This window comes from Ambystoma mexicanum, chromosome 12, assembly GCF_040938575.1.
Source record: "Ambystoma mexicanum isolate Mex_15411 chromosome 12, UKY_AmexF1_1, whole genome shotgun sequence".
NCBI lineage: Eukaryota > Metazoa > Chordata > Amphibia > Caudata > Ambystomatidae > Ambystoma > Ambystoma mexicanum.
In genome coordinates, this window is record NC_090936.1 from 90,286,619 (window position 1) to 90,303,097 (window position 16,479).

General features: G+C 43.9%; 1 protein-coding gene across 1 annotated transcript in view; it reads right to left on the reverse strand.

The window, feature by feature from the left end:
- Positions 1–16,479, reverse strand: part of DNAJC2 (DnaJ heat shock protein family (Hsp40) member C2) — a 630,220-nt gene that overhangs the window by 557,203 nt on the left and 56,538 nt on the right. The window contains exon 2 of the mRNA XM_069628062.1: positions 7,751–7,941. Within this exon, the coding sequence (XP_069484163.1) occupies positions 7,751–7,941 (191 nt within the window). The remainder of the gene's footprint in view (positions 1–7,750; positions 7,942–16,479) is intronic.

Here is a 16,479-nt window from a genome sequence, read left to right on the forward strand (position 1 = left end):
AGAAAATATTATCGAGCCTTCTTCAATTCCATGGTCCTCGCATATGGTGTTGGTCACTAAACCGCACCATTCCTGGTGATTATGCATAGACTTCATTCAAGTTAAAGCCATTTCGGTCTTCGATGCCTATCCCATGACGCTCATCGATGACCTAATTGATAAGCTCTGAGCAGCCATCTATCTATCTATCCTGGATTTAACCCAAGGGTATTGGCAAGTTCCAGTCTATGGGCCAGATAAGGAAAAGACTACGTTTTCAATGCCTTTAGTACTGTTCCAATTCAAAAGCCTTTCTTTTGGCTTACACGGCACGCCAGCCACTTTCCAACACCTCATGGATCAAATCCTCAACCCTATTCCGATTTCTATGGAGTTTATATCGACGATATAGTCATTTATAGACAGACTTGGGAGGACCATCTCTTCCATCTTTATACCATCATGAAAGTCCTCAGAAACACTGGCTAACTGCTAATTCAGCAAAGTGCAAATTGGCCCAGTCAGCCGTAAAATACCTTGGCTTCTTAGGGAATGGGAACGTACAGCCCCAACATGAGAAAGTAAAAGCCGTCTTAGATACGCCAACCCCCAATACCAAAAGAGACCTTCAAGCTTTTCTCAGGTTAATAGGATATTACTGTAGATTTATCCCCAACTTTTCGGACAAAACAGCCCGGCTGATAGATAAACTTAAAATTGCCGGACCCCAGAAACTTAATTGTAATGAGGATGAGATATGTTATAACACCTTGAAACAGACTCTGTGCCAGAACCCAATCCTGAAGGTAGTCGACTTCTCTGAAGAGTTTATATTACAGACGGATGCCTCCCTTACAGGGTTAGGAGCTGTCCTGTCCCAGGTTTGTGATAGATTAGAACACTGCATATTACTCACTAATCGTTAGCTGTTGCCACATGATAAACATTGTTCTGTGTTGGAACTAGAGGCCCTAGCCATCAAGTGGGCCATCATCCATCTTAGATACAACCTATTAGGACGAACTTTCACACTCGTTACAGATCAGTCACCCCTAGTTTGGATTAGTCAACTCAAAGACTCCAACCTTCGGGTCATGCAATGGTTTCTAAACCTACAACCTTATTGTTTCACTGTGGAACACCGAAAAGGAAAAGACCAGGGAAATGTAGATTTTTTTTCTCGGTTCCCCTGTGAAACAAATGTGGCTACATCGCATGGAGGAAGGGTATGTTAGAAACCTGAAGGTGTCTCCCTGAGTAATCCCCGTGGATCTGTCATTCTGGTGGCCAGGATATGCCCATCGCTATTGGATCCAGCTCCTGGGGGTGGACCAGTGAAGGAGGATCACCTGGATGAGGGATCCTCGGGGAGTGGAAGTCAGACACTGACGCGTGAGACTCAATATCCCCCTTCTTATAACACCTTTTCCCCAGCCTACCACGTAGGATACTCAGATACTCTAACCCCATCCCCTTTTCCGACACAAACACTTTCTTACACCACAAAGGACAATGGACTAACACTAGAGCCGTTTACCTGACATTTCCCAACACAAGGGTCAGGCAGTCGGGCAATTGATCAGAACTACACACACACACCAGACGGCCTTTTCCCTTCCACAAAGGTATAAAAGATGGAGCACACTACGAACAAGGCAGAAAGCACGGCGAAACAGCTACCCAAGCACAGCAGTTCAAGGAGGAGGATAAAGGCAGCAAGAACCGAAAGGGCGGCAAGGAGAGAAGCAACCTTGCCCTTTCTGACCCAGACCCCCGATGCCTGGGTGGAAGTAATGGTAAGTCAGCGTACAATAGCCAGCGTGTGTTGCAGCAGATGTCTACGGTACACGCCTACACTGATAATCAGAACCGGGAAAGACACTTGCTACCGTGGTACGGGCCTTGACTCCCGAGACAAGAAAAGCCAAGCGGTTCATCACAGACGGTGAGTCGAGGGGAGAACCGATAAGAAATCAAACTATGTAGAATGAAAGTCGCAAAATGGCAAATTAAGGAAAGTTCAAAGAACTGTTTACATTAAGGGAAAACCAGCTGCAGAAGGGTCCGGCACCACGTGGGTGCTCATTCGAGAGACTCTGGTTGATCCCGCCTTTGTGGAAACTACCGATACCAGAAGGTCGTAAGCGAGCCGGAAGGAAAAGGTCAAAGTGGTCATGCAGGGGTCTAGCAAAACCCACTGTACAGTTGAGTCTTTGACCTACACGCAATTGAAACGCTAAAGGAGGTGAATCCTGCATAGTGAGAAAAGAGAAAGAACTGTGTGATTTGCAAGAGTGAAACCGACTGAGGGATGCCGATGGAAAGGGGCGAAGTCCGAAGTCCCAATGAACAGTGTGTTGACAGGAGTGAACCAGACAGAGGGATGCCCTCAGTGAACTGTTAAAAAAAAAAAAAAAGACATTAAGGCTTGTGAATGCCACAGGTGAAATTGCTTTGAGAAAAAGCTATAGTGAACTTGACGGTGGAAAAACACGGGGTAGGGAGACCCCCGGCTACCACATCCTGACTTATCATTTGTGAACACTTCTTAATTTCTTGTGAATCTTATCCCACACTCTTTTTGTATTAAGTTGTAAGGATTAGCCATCTTTTTTTTGTATAGGCCCTTTTATTTGACAAGACGCCACTAGGACTGCCTTATTATTTGATGGTCGTAGCTTACTCCCATCTTAGATTTAGGTTTGGATTAAGCGGTTTTCCAACCTGCACATACAGTTTAATAAACACCCCTGAACTGTGTTCACTTGTGTCCGTCTTTACTGTTGCCACCATGAGTTTCTTACAGTACATTCATATGGGTGGCACAATGCTTTTATTCATCAGATCTGTCCGAACTGGAAGCTGGGATTTACACCTTGCATCACAAGAGTTTCAGTACTTTTTTGCCCTCGATTTGACTATCCAAGTATGATAGCATGGTGCGTAGCAGAAAAACAGATTGAAAGCAAACACCGAGACTTGTGGAGCGAGTTTCAAAAAGGCAATTGGGTAGTAAGCAAGACAAAAGTACTCTTTTGTGCTTTAGGTTTGGATGAAGCTTTGAAACATCAAACTAGGGAAATGAAAGCACTTGGTGGTGTGGTCAATATTACTCAAAAGAAATAGGCTCTAGCACGATTATTTTACCCCTCTCCTGAGCTGTCAATTGCAGGAATCACCGATTACTAACGGTCAAAACATCACCACCTAACATCATCCAAAGCAACACACCAAAAGGAAGCTGTTCAACAGATCTACAACTAGATCATGACATTGACTAACCCTGTGAATTATGATGTAAAAGAAATCAACATCTCGACAAAGGAAGTTTTTGATTAAACAATTTAGAAGGACATCAAGAATGACAGAAAAAGGTTGCCAAATGTGCAACAGCTTTAAAGAGTACAGGATTGAATCAGACAGTTGCCGCCTGTGGGCAACCAATGAAGAAAGAGAACCTTCAGCTGTGTAAAAGTGCACACAAAGTTGTTAAGACAAACGTTCAGACACCATACTGCAGTTGAAGGCAGATGGTTCTTTGTTTACACGTTTGCTGATTGCTTCACGAAGTCGAACTGACATTGATCTACAGGAAAGCTTGAGTAATTACACATTCTCTGAAGTACATCTTTTAAAGTTTAACCTAGACGGTACAAAGATTTTATCTGCAAACAAAAGCAAGCGGATTAAGATACCGGAAGAGGAACAACATACAGGTTACGAACAACATGACAGAGGTCTCTTCATTTGTTACTGTGGACCGATTATCTGTACCACAGCAAACCTATTCAGCAGCGGTCCTTGATCGGATGGCAGATTTGCAAGCACTGCAGAAACCGTCATCTGTCAAGACATGCCATGACATTGCAATTGAATTCAACAAGAAAATAGAACCTTATCTGCTCAAGTATGAAGAAACTCATTCAGTATTTGATACCTACCTACACAATTCCCTCAAGAATTCGATGCGAAGGAAAAGAGCAGGAAAAGCAAACATTGGGGATTACAAAATCACAGATTCTACACTTTTTTTCTCCATAAGAACCCTCCTATTGCATTCTAAAACTAAAGATGAGTTAACAGCACCTCCCAAACAAAGCAATTCTGAATGCACAAAGGATAAAAAGAAGCCTGAGAGAATTGGATAAATGAAGCCAAGTCATCAGATGTAAAGGAGGACACATTGATAGCACACATGAGGAGGCAGACACAAAAATAATTCTTCACTCTGTTTTATGTATAACATCGTCATGATACTACCCTCCACATTTTTTCACCCAATACTGATGTTTGTCCCTTCACTGTGGTGGTCATTATTTTTCCCAACTGACAGCATGCCTGTCACAGGTGTTGGAACAAATAGAAGATTTATAGATCTCACACATGTGTGCTGCTGCTTAGGGCCTACAAAAGTGCAGGCATTACAAGGCCTTCATGTTCTTTCAGGGTGTGATTTTAACAGGTGCTTTATGAAGAAAGAAAAATTATCTTTCTGGAAAGTTTTCAGACTTTAGAAAAACACATTCTTGAAGCATTGGGAAGACTTGGATGTCTAAAAGAATTTAAGAAGGAAGATGAACGATTGATAGAGCAATTCATTTATCAAGTCTACTCGCCAGGAACAAAGATTTTGGACATTGGTCAACTGCGTTGGCAATTGTTGTAAGGAAGGCATGATATCAAACAGTGAAGACGGACAGAAGTGATCACACTTCAAGGGTGTTAATTGAACTTCAATGGGTTGGTTAAACGGCCATCTAATCCTAAATCTAGGATGCGAACAAGCTACGACCATCAAATAATAAATAACGCAGTCCTAGTGGAGTCTGTCAAAATAAAAACCCCTATACTAATAAACCTATTTCCAATCCTTACTTCTAAATACAAAAGGTGTGGCACAACAATGTATGCAAAAAGAAAAGGGTTCAAGAAAGATTATGTCATGATAGTTGAACAGTTGGCTTCCCTTTCCCACGTTTTCAGCACGGGACAAGGCAGCATGTTCAAGCTTCACACACACTCTGGCTTCTCTGCCACGAGGATACAGTTCAAAGCATAGTTATCAGGCCTTCTGTGCCAAAGTCTCTTTACCATTCAAAGTCTCTTATTGCAGAGAACCCGGCGTAACAAACAAGCACTAAAGTTCTTTTCTTATCAGGTTTTCCACATTCTCAAGTTCTCGGGTTCACTATTCACCATGGGCATCTCTACTTCAGGTCCCGACCCCCTTTTGCACAATATTCATGATTGGTCTTCCTCAAATCGAACTCAGACCCCTTAAACACAATGTTCTCATTTGGTCTCCCTCATTCGGGTTCGGACCGTGTCCAAATCGAAAACCTTCGATTATGCGATGGATTTTGCTTAAACCGTCGCAGGACCACTTCGATTCACTTCATTTCACATTCTCGTTTTCTACTTTTCCTTTTTATCACTAAGCTGCACACCTTACAGAGACCTTGGATTGAGCACACTCGTAGTGCCAGACCACTATCACAGGTTTTGCATCTTTCCTCTCTTCGTTCAAACATCCATCAGCAATTCAGCTTTCCTTGCGTCTTTCATCACACGCTTTATAAATCTTGCTTCTTGCGCTCTTTATTCAATGTTGCTGCTTGCCACCTTGACTTCAACACAGAACGGTCTTGCATCAGTCTCCCCAACTCAACGGCTGTGTTGATCTTTCAGACACTGCTTTAATCTTGGAGCCAAGGACGGTACCACGGCGGCTGCTGTTCTTCCCCGACTCGATCAGCCATGTAGGAGGGCCGCAGGTATCACCAACACACAATGCAGGATTCTTCAGTCTTGTTTCCTGGCCTTACGCTGTTCAATCCGAAGGACTCCGGAAAGCAACAGTTTTCCATCAGAAAGGTCAAGGGTATCTCCCTTCTGGTGCCCCCTTCTTCGTTTGCCGTCTCAAAAACACTGTTCCTTAGTGTGCTTTGCCTCGCTCAAGAGTGTGCTCTCGTGCTTCGCCTTTTATCCATGTGGGAAGGTTTAACGGAAGTTAAGTATGACTGATCACCATTAATTGCCTGACCATAATAGTGGGACATGTCAGGTACAATGCTCTGGTGTGAGTGTTTTCTCCCAGATCGGGCTGTCCGTGTGAAAGTGTTTGAATACGAAAAGGGGGCCGTGGGGGTAGAGTTCCTAAATATCCTACAATGTAGGATGGGGTAAAGGTGTTACAGGGAGGAGGATACTGCGACTTGCCATAAGGTATCCAATTCCCACTCCCCAAAAACCCCTCCCCCAGGTGATCTTCCTGCACTGGTCTACCCCCAGGGTCTGGATCCAAAGGCGATGGCTGTACCCTGGCCACATCGGACAGAGATGTTCACAACAACAACAAAAAAAAAAAAGAGATGAAAAGTGAGTCAGCCACCAACAAGAGCCTCTCTAATACCATACATTTTAACGACTCATTCCTAGATGTTGGTGTGACACACTGATCAACACCCAAATCTTCCAGAGCCATCATAATTTGGGTGGAAAAAACGCAGATAATCAATATTCTCCTTTGTGTACGCTTCCATGTGCACCACAATCGATCATACAGCTTGCACGGTGTGCATGTGTCAATGGACTGTGCTGTGCATTGCAAATGCCAAGCTCAGTCACTAAGGTGCACAGAACTAAGTGTGGGGGTGATGAAGAGCTCTGTGATAACAATTTTGGAGATGATGAAAATTAACTCTGGGACTCAGAAGATGACCTGTAAACCCTTAATTTCCCTCTTCAGACGTAAATAGCTATTGTAGTTTTAATAAATAGTATATTTCAATGAGAAAGTTGCACATTATTTCAAACTTTCCAATGTAGTGAGCATACAGTCGAGGGTTTGCGATGAAGTAGCAGTAATTAATGAGGCTGTATCTCAAACAGTAAAAGGTAAGCACATTTTTCATAGAACCACCCTAAAAGCAGTTACAGTTCAAAAACAAAATTACTGTCTGCAACGGCCGCCATCATGGAATGATGACATCACAGCAGATTTCTGCCAAAAATTCAGGTACAAAACCTGGTAGTAAATGATTGTATGCTTCATTATCAGTGCATCCCCAGTAGGCATACCTTTCCTTCATTCAAAATCCCACGGACTAGGCTATTGTAACAGATGCCCCTTAATTCTGCATTCCCCCTCTGGGAATCTACCTATACAGTCTGTGACCAGTCTTTGCCATTCATGGTTTCTTCACAGTAGGAGGTGGAGGAGGAGGAGGAGGAGGATTCCCCCATAGCTGATGGGCGCCGCACGCAGGAGCCCGCTGTACTTTTTCTGCCTCATCTGTGTTTGTGGCAGTCAGACTTAATGCAAAGTATGACGGAGCAAAAGGAGTGGGACAGGAGAGGTGGAAGGCGAGGAGAAACAGAGGGCAAAAAGAGGGAGAGGGTCGATAAGAGGGAAGGAGAGGGTTGAAAAAAGGGATGAGAGTGCAAAAAGAAGGAAACAAAAGGCAAAGGAGAGGAAGCATGAGGTTATCTTAGCAGTTTGTTAAACCCACATTACAAACTTCTAGATAAGGTTTTTAGTAGAAACTGGAGGGGAGAAGGTGAGGATGGAAGAAAGAAAAAAGGGACCAAGCATCAACATTATAAGTCATGCTGTCCTAATCCAGAAGTTTAGTGTCCGACTGGGGATCAAATCCAGGTAATATGGCATTGCTCTGTTCCCAGGGTGAGCATGGTGCCCCCAAGCTCTCCTCCTAAAACTTGGCTCATAGATTAGAAGGGTAAAGCATCATGAGAAACGTAGAGGTCATACCTTCCAATCCTTGGGATCAAGTGTTTTCAGCATAGGAAATTCTTCTAGCTGCAATTCTTCACTATCCGACTCTTCAGACAGCTCTTCCTCATCCTCCAGCTCCTGGAAAGAAGCAGACACATTCCGGTCTCGCCTCTTAATAAATGCTTCAAACCATCTCCCCACAGGTTCAACTTGGCAAAGTACAGAAGCTGAAAAACAAAATAAAAATTTAGCAAACCGCTTCCATTCATCTCCATTTATTTATGCTGCACTAGCACAGTACATTTACATTCCCATCTTATTTATTTCCAGTAGTCGGCATTAAAAAAGTACAGAGAATATTTCTTCTGCTTAAGACTCAGGCTTTACAAAAGGCAAATCCTCCATCTTGCTAAAGGGTTTGCACTTGCATCATGAATTCCATTTTTTGTATATTTTAATTATGTTGTGATCTTTAAACCAGCGATCTCCAAGTCAAAGTTGAGAGCACCCCACGCAAGGATTTCAAAATTGATGTGGACTGTGTACAACTTACATGTAGATTTACTGTAGTCAAACCTTTTGAGTGGCTAAGGCGAAAACGCAGAGAGGATTTGGCTCTTGAGGAATGACACGGAGGCCCCAATGTGAACAATTCTGTTGGAACCCATCCATCCCTCATTTGAATTCGTCCTTAGGACAAAACAATTGCATTTTCACATATCTGAAACAGCAGTATGTGTGTGATAAAGGGGTATATTTGATGGATACTTTTTTTCCCCCCACTACAAATATTTGACTTTGGCGTCAACATATCCTGATAGGTCTCAAAAAAGCCCTGGTGTTATTTTAGTCTTGTGCAGAAGGGATGGGATGATATGATATTTTATTTGTATCGTGCTCGTACACAAGTATTTCAGAGCGTGACAAGGCAAGGGAGGGCAAACAGGGGAGACCAAACCAACGATCTTACTAGGCCCAGTGACATTGAGAACGTGCAAGTGCATGGGAAAGGGAAAGGGGAAAAGTGCATGGAAGGGGGAGAGTGGAAAGTGCAGAGCAGAGGAGAACAGATAAATAATAATAAAAACAAATAAATAGATACTGAAGTAATAGACAGGAGTAGTGCGGTTAGCAAGTGGCAAAAGCTGTGTTTACGGCAGCAGAACTAGGTAGGTCTGATAAGTGCATAAAAGAAGACAATGGGGTGTGGGTGACTCTAGGGGTTACAGATACAGTCCCCAGTGCGAGGGGTGGCAGGGAGGCAGTGCAGAAGGGTGGCAGGGTGAGCAGGCACCTGGTGGCCAGGTTTACAGTGCCAAGAGAGCAGATCAGCAGGGCAGAGGGGGAGCAAAGGCAGATGCAAAGAGGAAGGTCTTGAGGTGCTACGGGAACCAGAGATGGTTCGCCTCAAGTTTTAGAGTGGCAGGGAGGCTATTCCAGAGGGAGGCCCCAGCCGAAGACAGATCTCCCCCCAGCTCGTTTCTTTGAAAAACGACTGACGCTGAGGGAGGTAGAGGAGCAAAGGGCTCGAGGGGGGAGGTATTTGCGGAGGGATAGCTGAATTATTTTGGCCCAGGCCCCAGAAAGCCTTGTGGACAATCCAGAGGGTTTTAAATGTAATCCTTGCATGAAGCAGTTTGGAGATGGACCGCCCTTTTTGGGGTGGGACTAAGCCCGATTTGCATATGGTCATTTCCCTTTTGTAATGGCTTGGCAGGTGAAAAACAATAGTGTGGAGGGTTGCTCAGAGCAATGCCAGAGGTTAAGATCGATTCTAAACATTCCAGCCATCACCTCTTTTGTTTTGCTTAGTCACCCCAAGTGGAGTGGGTATGGCCAGACGTGTGCCCGGTGCTTGCTGGTCCTAGAGACCCAAACTACTCCTCATTGATGAGACCAAACCAGGCCGGAACATGTCTGGGGATGCTTGTGGTCTTGTGCAGAAGGGATGTGACCAAGCAGTTCAGGCTGGACAGCTCCTTTTGGGGTGTGACCTAGCCTGATTTGCATATGGTCTTTCCCCTTTTGTCATGGCTTGGCAGGCGACGAACAGTGGTCTGAAGGGTCGCCCAGAGCAATGCCAGAGGTTAGGATTGACCCAACCTTCCAGACATCACCTCTTTAGTTTTGCGTATTATAATCAAATACCATTTTTATTGAATTTTCAGACTAGAGACAAAACTATAGAGCACATAACCAGATTTCAAAGTATGCTCTGCTACGTTTTGTCTTGTGAAGTTCTTATTTTAGCATTACATTATAACTTTGATTTGAATACCATTTCTCCTAAATGAACCTACATTACTACAATTATTCCCGGTCTTGGTCTCAATTGCCCCCTCTCCCCTCAGATCCAATATTTTCCAAATTAAAGTTTATTATTTTTATCAATCAAACAAATAATCAAAACCCATCACAGGTCTTATATGTCCTTTAATTTCTATAGTCACCCCACCTTTTGTAAAACAAGATCAATCCTCACCAAATCCTTTCTCTTCGAAGATTCCCAACACAATAAATGACAAATGGTCTTGCAACTTACCCCTCTCTAGACCCGCTCTCTCTGCCCCCTCCTGCTTTCCTCTTGCTGGATGGGTAGTTATGAAAGTCTATGCTCCGAGTGTCCTTGTCTCCTCAAACATATGTCTGTTTCTACAAATCACACTTCAATATAGACTTAAAGGGATCCTCCCAAGATGCTACTAAACTTCTAAATCTCCTGTGATGAATCCTACGACTCCCTCACTAAACGTCGGCCTAAAGACTCCTCCCAGGTGGCCAAGCAAAGGCAGACGCTTCCTGATCCTGACCTTGGGGGTGGTGTACTGCGGAAGGATCACCTGGAAGGATATAGGGCCCAGAATGGTAGGGAGATCCCGTGGGATGAGACCGTATTGTTCCCTGAAAAGGAAAAACTTTGGTGAAGGGCCAAAACATCCAATAACCTGTTGTTATTGGTTATCTGTACCCCATATTAAGTCAGTTAATGGGTGTGATGCCCGTGGATATAAAAGGGAAAGAAAAGCCAGCTAAAATCTGTAAAGTTAAAAATCCCCTTTTACCCGAGAGGTCTATGGAAGGGAACCGTGGAAATAAGGTTATGAACAAACTGCCTTTCTCTTCTCAGTCAAAATCTGATGGTTGCATTTTAAAACGGAGTTAAGGAGAGTGATTCTACATTTGGGACTAAGAAGATGATGGGGAAATCTAATTTGTTTAGGCGGGACTACAGGTCCCATAATCCCAGAAGCACTGGGAGAAGAGCACTGCAGAGCAATGTAGCCGTAAGGGTCAGGCAATTGGGTCTCATGACCCACAACTGGAGAAGGTGGAGAGCAGTAAAAGGCCCCAGCAGGTACAGCTCGTTAGTAGTAGCTGGAAAAGTAGCTGTGGTCGGAGTAGCAAAAGGAGTTGTAACCAGAGCAGGAGCAGCAGTAGTAGTAGTAGAAACAGGACAGCACGGTGCTCCCGGTCTAAGCAGAGGTGGTGGTTATCCCAAAATATGAAGTGCAGAGGTGGTGCAGTAGAAGACGTACAGCAAGACCGTTTTCCTTTTTGAGCACCTGATTTCAGAGATTGCACAAGCAGAAGAGTGCTGCTGACCACATCAGAGTGTCGTTGTGCAGCCGAAGGTCCCGGGAGTCTAAGAAGCTCCCCGACGGTGTGGCGGGGAGCAAGGGGCTGGGGGGAGTTTCATGGAGACCTAAACAGAGGAAGCTGTGGATCAGGACGCCGTCTGAAGCAGAGGAAAACCTGCAGAAAGCAAAAGGGAAGAAGAACATAAGCCAGTGAATTGAACCGAGCATTCTGATCCCTTGCGCGAGAGTATGCGGTTAACAGTAGCAAGTTCGAAGTGTTCCGATTCTAATGTAAGCAACTGTTAACAAGCAGACAATGGTGGAGAAGGGAAATGTAGCACTCGCGTTTGCTTCAGTATTGTCCCGATCACTGAAAAGCGTGTAATACCATTGTAAGAACATTAACCACTTGAAACTAAAGGTAAGCAGCAGTCGTGTGTAAGGAAAAAGAGTCACGAGTGAAAGGAAACTTGAGAACTCATTGTTGGAATGAGACATTCTAACACTGAAACAGTAGAACAATTCTATCTCACTTTGAGCCAACCATACATACCGTTAAGAGAGCTTTTCTGAAGTCTAAGGGCTTACTAAAACCATTCAACTGAGACAGTACAAAACTGCACTTTTAGTATAAGGCTTTAAAACCTGAGCATGTGGTAGTGTAGACAGAGCAGCGAGGTTTATCTTAGGATGGAGAGAGGGCTGTAGGAAAATAAACAGAACCTGTAGTATACCAATGATTCAATAAAAGCACATACAACAAGAAGTATTATAAAAAATAAACATCTATTATAAATACAAAAAGGGCAAGTTAAGTCTTGGGGTACGAACTGATAGAGTCACAAACACATTTACAAAACCACAACACAAATGCTTGAAGGTATCAGAAAGTCTAGGGAAGTCAAACCTTATACACCTTTAGCATAGGCTGGGAGTAAACCCATATGTTACTTTCTGATTGCTTTCTGTAATACAAGGGTAGTAGTCCCTGCCGGTTATGCAGTGCCACTCGGCAAATAAATCCCAATCAACCAACCCAGTTACCAGGATACTTTTCTGAATATTGGAACACAGATTCAAGAAACAGTATATACCTATAACTACTTTGAGGAGAACACAGTTATACTAGGCGAGTTAAACCTTTGGTGTAATATACAATTTACAGTTGCTTTTCAGATCAGTGGAACACAGTCTATGATAAGCAAGAACTACTCTACACTAATTTAGGATTGCACCAGGCAGACCAAGGTCGGCTACACCTAAAGAACACTTTTCAAATATGGCACACAGCTATTTATTCTAGGCAGTTAAGAAAGTTGTAATATACTATTACAGTTTTTTTCTTTCAGATCAGTGCAACACAGACTGCGGTAAGCAATCACTAACTTAATTTAAAATGGCACACAGCTAACTCAAGGTAAGTAAAACCTATATACTTTCTAAAGGACCCAACACAAACCTAAAGGTAAGTAGAACCTAAGGCAGACTTATTCTAGACAGGCTAACACCAAGTCACAGGAAGCAAGACCCCATGGGGCACTCATACATTTATATCCTACCATACATAATAAAGTGAATCTAAGAGCATTACTTTTGGGGAAGAGGCACAACCAATTCACAGTCGAGTAAAATAACCTTATATTTACTTTTCAGAATGGCACAACAAACATTCAGGGCAAGTAGCAACTCTTCCAACTGCTCACTCTCAGAGTTCCAGTTACCAAAACTCTTTCACAATTTGTACTTTTAAACACTGGTTATACTTTTCAAAACAGAAGCCTTTACTTATTCAGTCCTTCCCTATTCTATTGCATGAGTAGGCAGAAGAGGGACCCTAGTGGTCTAGGTGCCAGCTGTAAGCAAGGTGAGATAGGCTTCTGTTGCAGACAAAAGTCAGAGTTCCTGTGAAAGACTGTTCAAACAAGTAAGTATTTAACTTTAAAGTTAGTTAGGGCACAGGGACTTATGAGAAGACACCCTAGGAGGATTCCAGCAGTGGGCCTCGATGATCTGTATTAGAGGACTTCCAATCACAAGAACACCCAGTTCAACCAGTAACCACAGTCTATATAAAATATCTTTAGAGATGATGGAAAAGAAAGTTGATGAATAACCGTATTGAAGGGGGTGGTGTCAAAGAGGGGCACTCTTATAATTGGCTCCTGAATTGTTGCTAAGGACACAGGGTTTTCCTGCCCATCGTAGGGTCTGGGGGAGGGAGGTTTCGGTTGTTGGTGGTTTCCAAAATATCAGATGCTCTCTCCAGAGGTTCTGACAAATTCTTCTCTCCCCAGACTCCAATTAATGGAGGGCCAGTAATCATGTGACCTTTTACAGAGGAAGATTCAAGATTGATTGTGGCACTGTGAGACCAGGCATGTGGGCAAAAGACACACATCACAGGGTTGTGTGATAGTGCTTCCCCCAAATGCAGTGACAGAAACAGCCGTGGGCGATGGTGTGTCTCAGGTCGCTGACTGTGCACTGTCATGGCTTCAGGTGAACCAGAACCAGCGCATGAGAGAGGCCTCGCAAGTAGCCCAATTACCAGATGGAACAAACTGGCTATGGGGCATGGTGTACTGCTCTCGCTACAGTTTGCCGTTAGGCAGCGTACAAAACCTGGCGTTGAGGACTCCTCCTGACCCTGTGCGATTGCTGGTAGAAAAGGCACAGCACAGAGGATTATTTCTTTGCCCCATTGCTCACGTGGCAGAAAGGTAGGCATGCTAGTGGTGAGCTTCAATCTCCCACAGCAGCTATTTCTAAAGGTTTGAATGATGTTGTGGCTGGAATTTTGACTTTGCAATAGACAGTGTAAAGAATGGAGAAAGAAATCTGTCTCTCTCATGGAACCATGGTTTGAGACATTGGGGCTGGCTAAAGAGCAATGAGTAGGAGGTTAGGGCACTGGAGAGGCACCTTGGATCTTTAGGTGTGAAAATCTTTCTCAATTAATCTAGCCTTATAGATATGGCAGCAATACATGGCAAGATGTCTACTAGGGGAAAGAAAGCTAGAATTGGTTGAAAGCTTTAATTGGGAATCCACCATCGGGATTCTGGGGCTGTGCCAGGCACAGTGCCTTCTAAGAGTCTGTGCTCTATGCTTCAAGCCTTTGTGTCTGCCATACTGGTCCGTCCTGTTAGCAAGCGTTTGTGTTTCAATGGCTTATACTCTCCCTCAAGGACGTTTTCACTATTGACACTTAACAGATTAGCAAACTGTGGGGGTGTTTTTTTCCAACACATTTTTTTTTCATTTCACAACAGATAAGAATATGTAAATGTGAGACATGCAAATGAGACATTTTCAGGTCTTGGGAAGATGGAAAACAAACACTTGATACAGAGTGCGCATAACCAATAGACATACTCTGAGGCTTCGGAATGAGGCTCCCCAAATAGGGTGCACTGGTAACTCTCCCACAGATAATGACTTTAGTATAAAGGAACATGTTTTAACAGAATGGGTTTGGGCATACAAGATTTGTCAGAGCAACAGTCCATAAATGGAGTCCATGTTTTAAGAAAATTAAAGAACGTGTCACAACCCAAGATGGACGTCTTCTCCATAGCCCAGGTCTACCACTCCTTGCACCAAAGTGTGGTCGGCGACCCACCTGGCTCTTACCAAAATTTAGCTAGTGAAAACCTAGCAGCATTTAGAAGATGTGGGTTAAGTATTCCCATGGGCACCAACATCAGCTATATGCCCTCCTCTCCACCATAAACTAGATCAAAAGCAGGGGGTCCAACAGTAGCTACAGCCCACAGGTGTTTTCTAATTCTCAAACCCTAGCCAGGATTTCTTTCAAATGCATCAGCCACTGCAATAAGAAGGCTGTAATTTATGCAGGTACCTTAGAGACAAGTGACATCTAAAACAAATCTTCTACGCCTATTCCAGTACACCTAAATGATTTCTGTGCTATGGCCCAGATACAAGTCCTAAGGGTATGGGCTACATAGTCGCCGCCTGCTCACTGCGAGTTGGAGGTCCAGTGTCGCAACTGTGTGTAATAGAGCCTAAGTTTGCCTCACATGAAACTAAATCTTAGCCTACCCAAAGGATAAAGTGAGCATGTTAGGTTATGTTATCCATTTCGTTCCCACAAGTACAGCGCAACTAACACCAAAGGCAACCTGACACTACAAGAGTTTCAGAGCACCTACACTGGCCCAGCACAGGCTATCAGAAAAGCAAGGTTTTTAGTGAACTTCTGAAGTGCAGATGAGCCACAGTGGAATGCAGTGTAATCGGCAGGGCATTCCACAGTTTGGCAGCCATCACAGAAAAGGCACGACCATCAATTCGGATAAACTGAAATCTGGGCAAAGAAATCAGAAATCTGTCCCTACAATGCAGGGAACAGTAGGGTACATGAGGGCAACAGGTATTCAGTCCCCACAGCATGGAAAGCCTTGTGTACAAGACACAGGGGTTTAAAATGCACCCGCTTGGCCACTGGAAGCCAGTGAAGACCACAAATAACTGGGAGATATGATCCCTGAAAGGGGTATCGGTGGCTAGTCGAGCAGCAGAATTCTGCAAAATCTGCAGGCGGTTTAACAAAAAAACGGTTGCGCCAGGTACAAGGAGTTGCAATAGTCAATACGACTAAGGACTAAAGCTGCAACAACCAGGGCACCAAGATGTAGAGGAATAAAATGCACAATCTTCAACTGAAAAAGGTCAGCCTGACACACTGAACTGATCTGAGTGGCCACAGACAGGGACGCAGAAAATGTAACACCTAACTTTCTAACAACTGCTATCGGGGCAGGAAAAGGACCAATCGATGAGGGCCAAAATGAAGGCGTCCAAAGAGAAGTAGCATAAGCACAGCCCACCACCATTACCTCAGACTTGCCACCATTCAATTTAATTAATTAACCCAACGGCCTGCAAACGGTCCTTCGGCTGAGTAGCATGGGATGGATGGAGCAAATCCAGACTGACTATGATCTGTTGTTTATGCATGGTTTGTAAAGGTCTACCAGAACCATGAGGCTGCTTCGAGTCCAGAGAATCCATATCGGCCCCATTTAAGAGAAAAGTCAACAGTTGGTTAGTATGGGGCTAACGCTGGTTCCACCTCTACATCAGAATAGTCCTATCCAAGTATAGTACAGAGGTCTGCGTGGAAGCTAGCCAATTTCTCCCTTTAGATCTGCATGTGTTCTC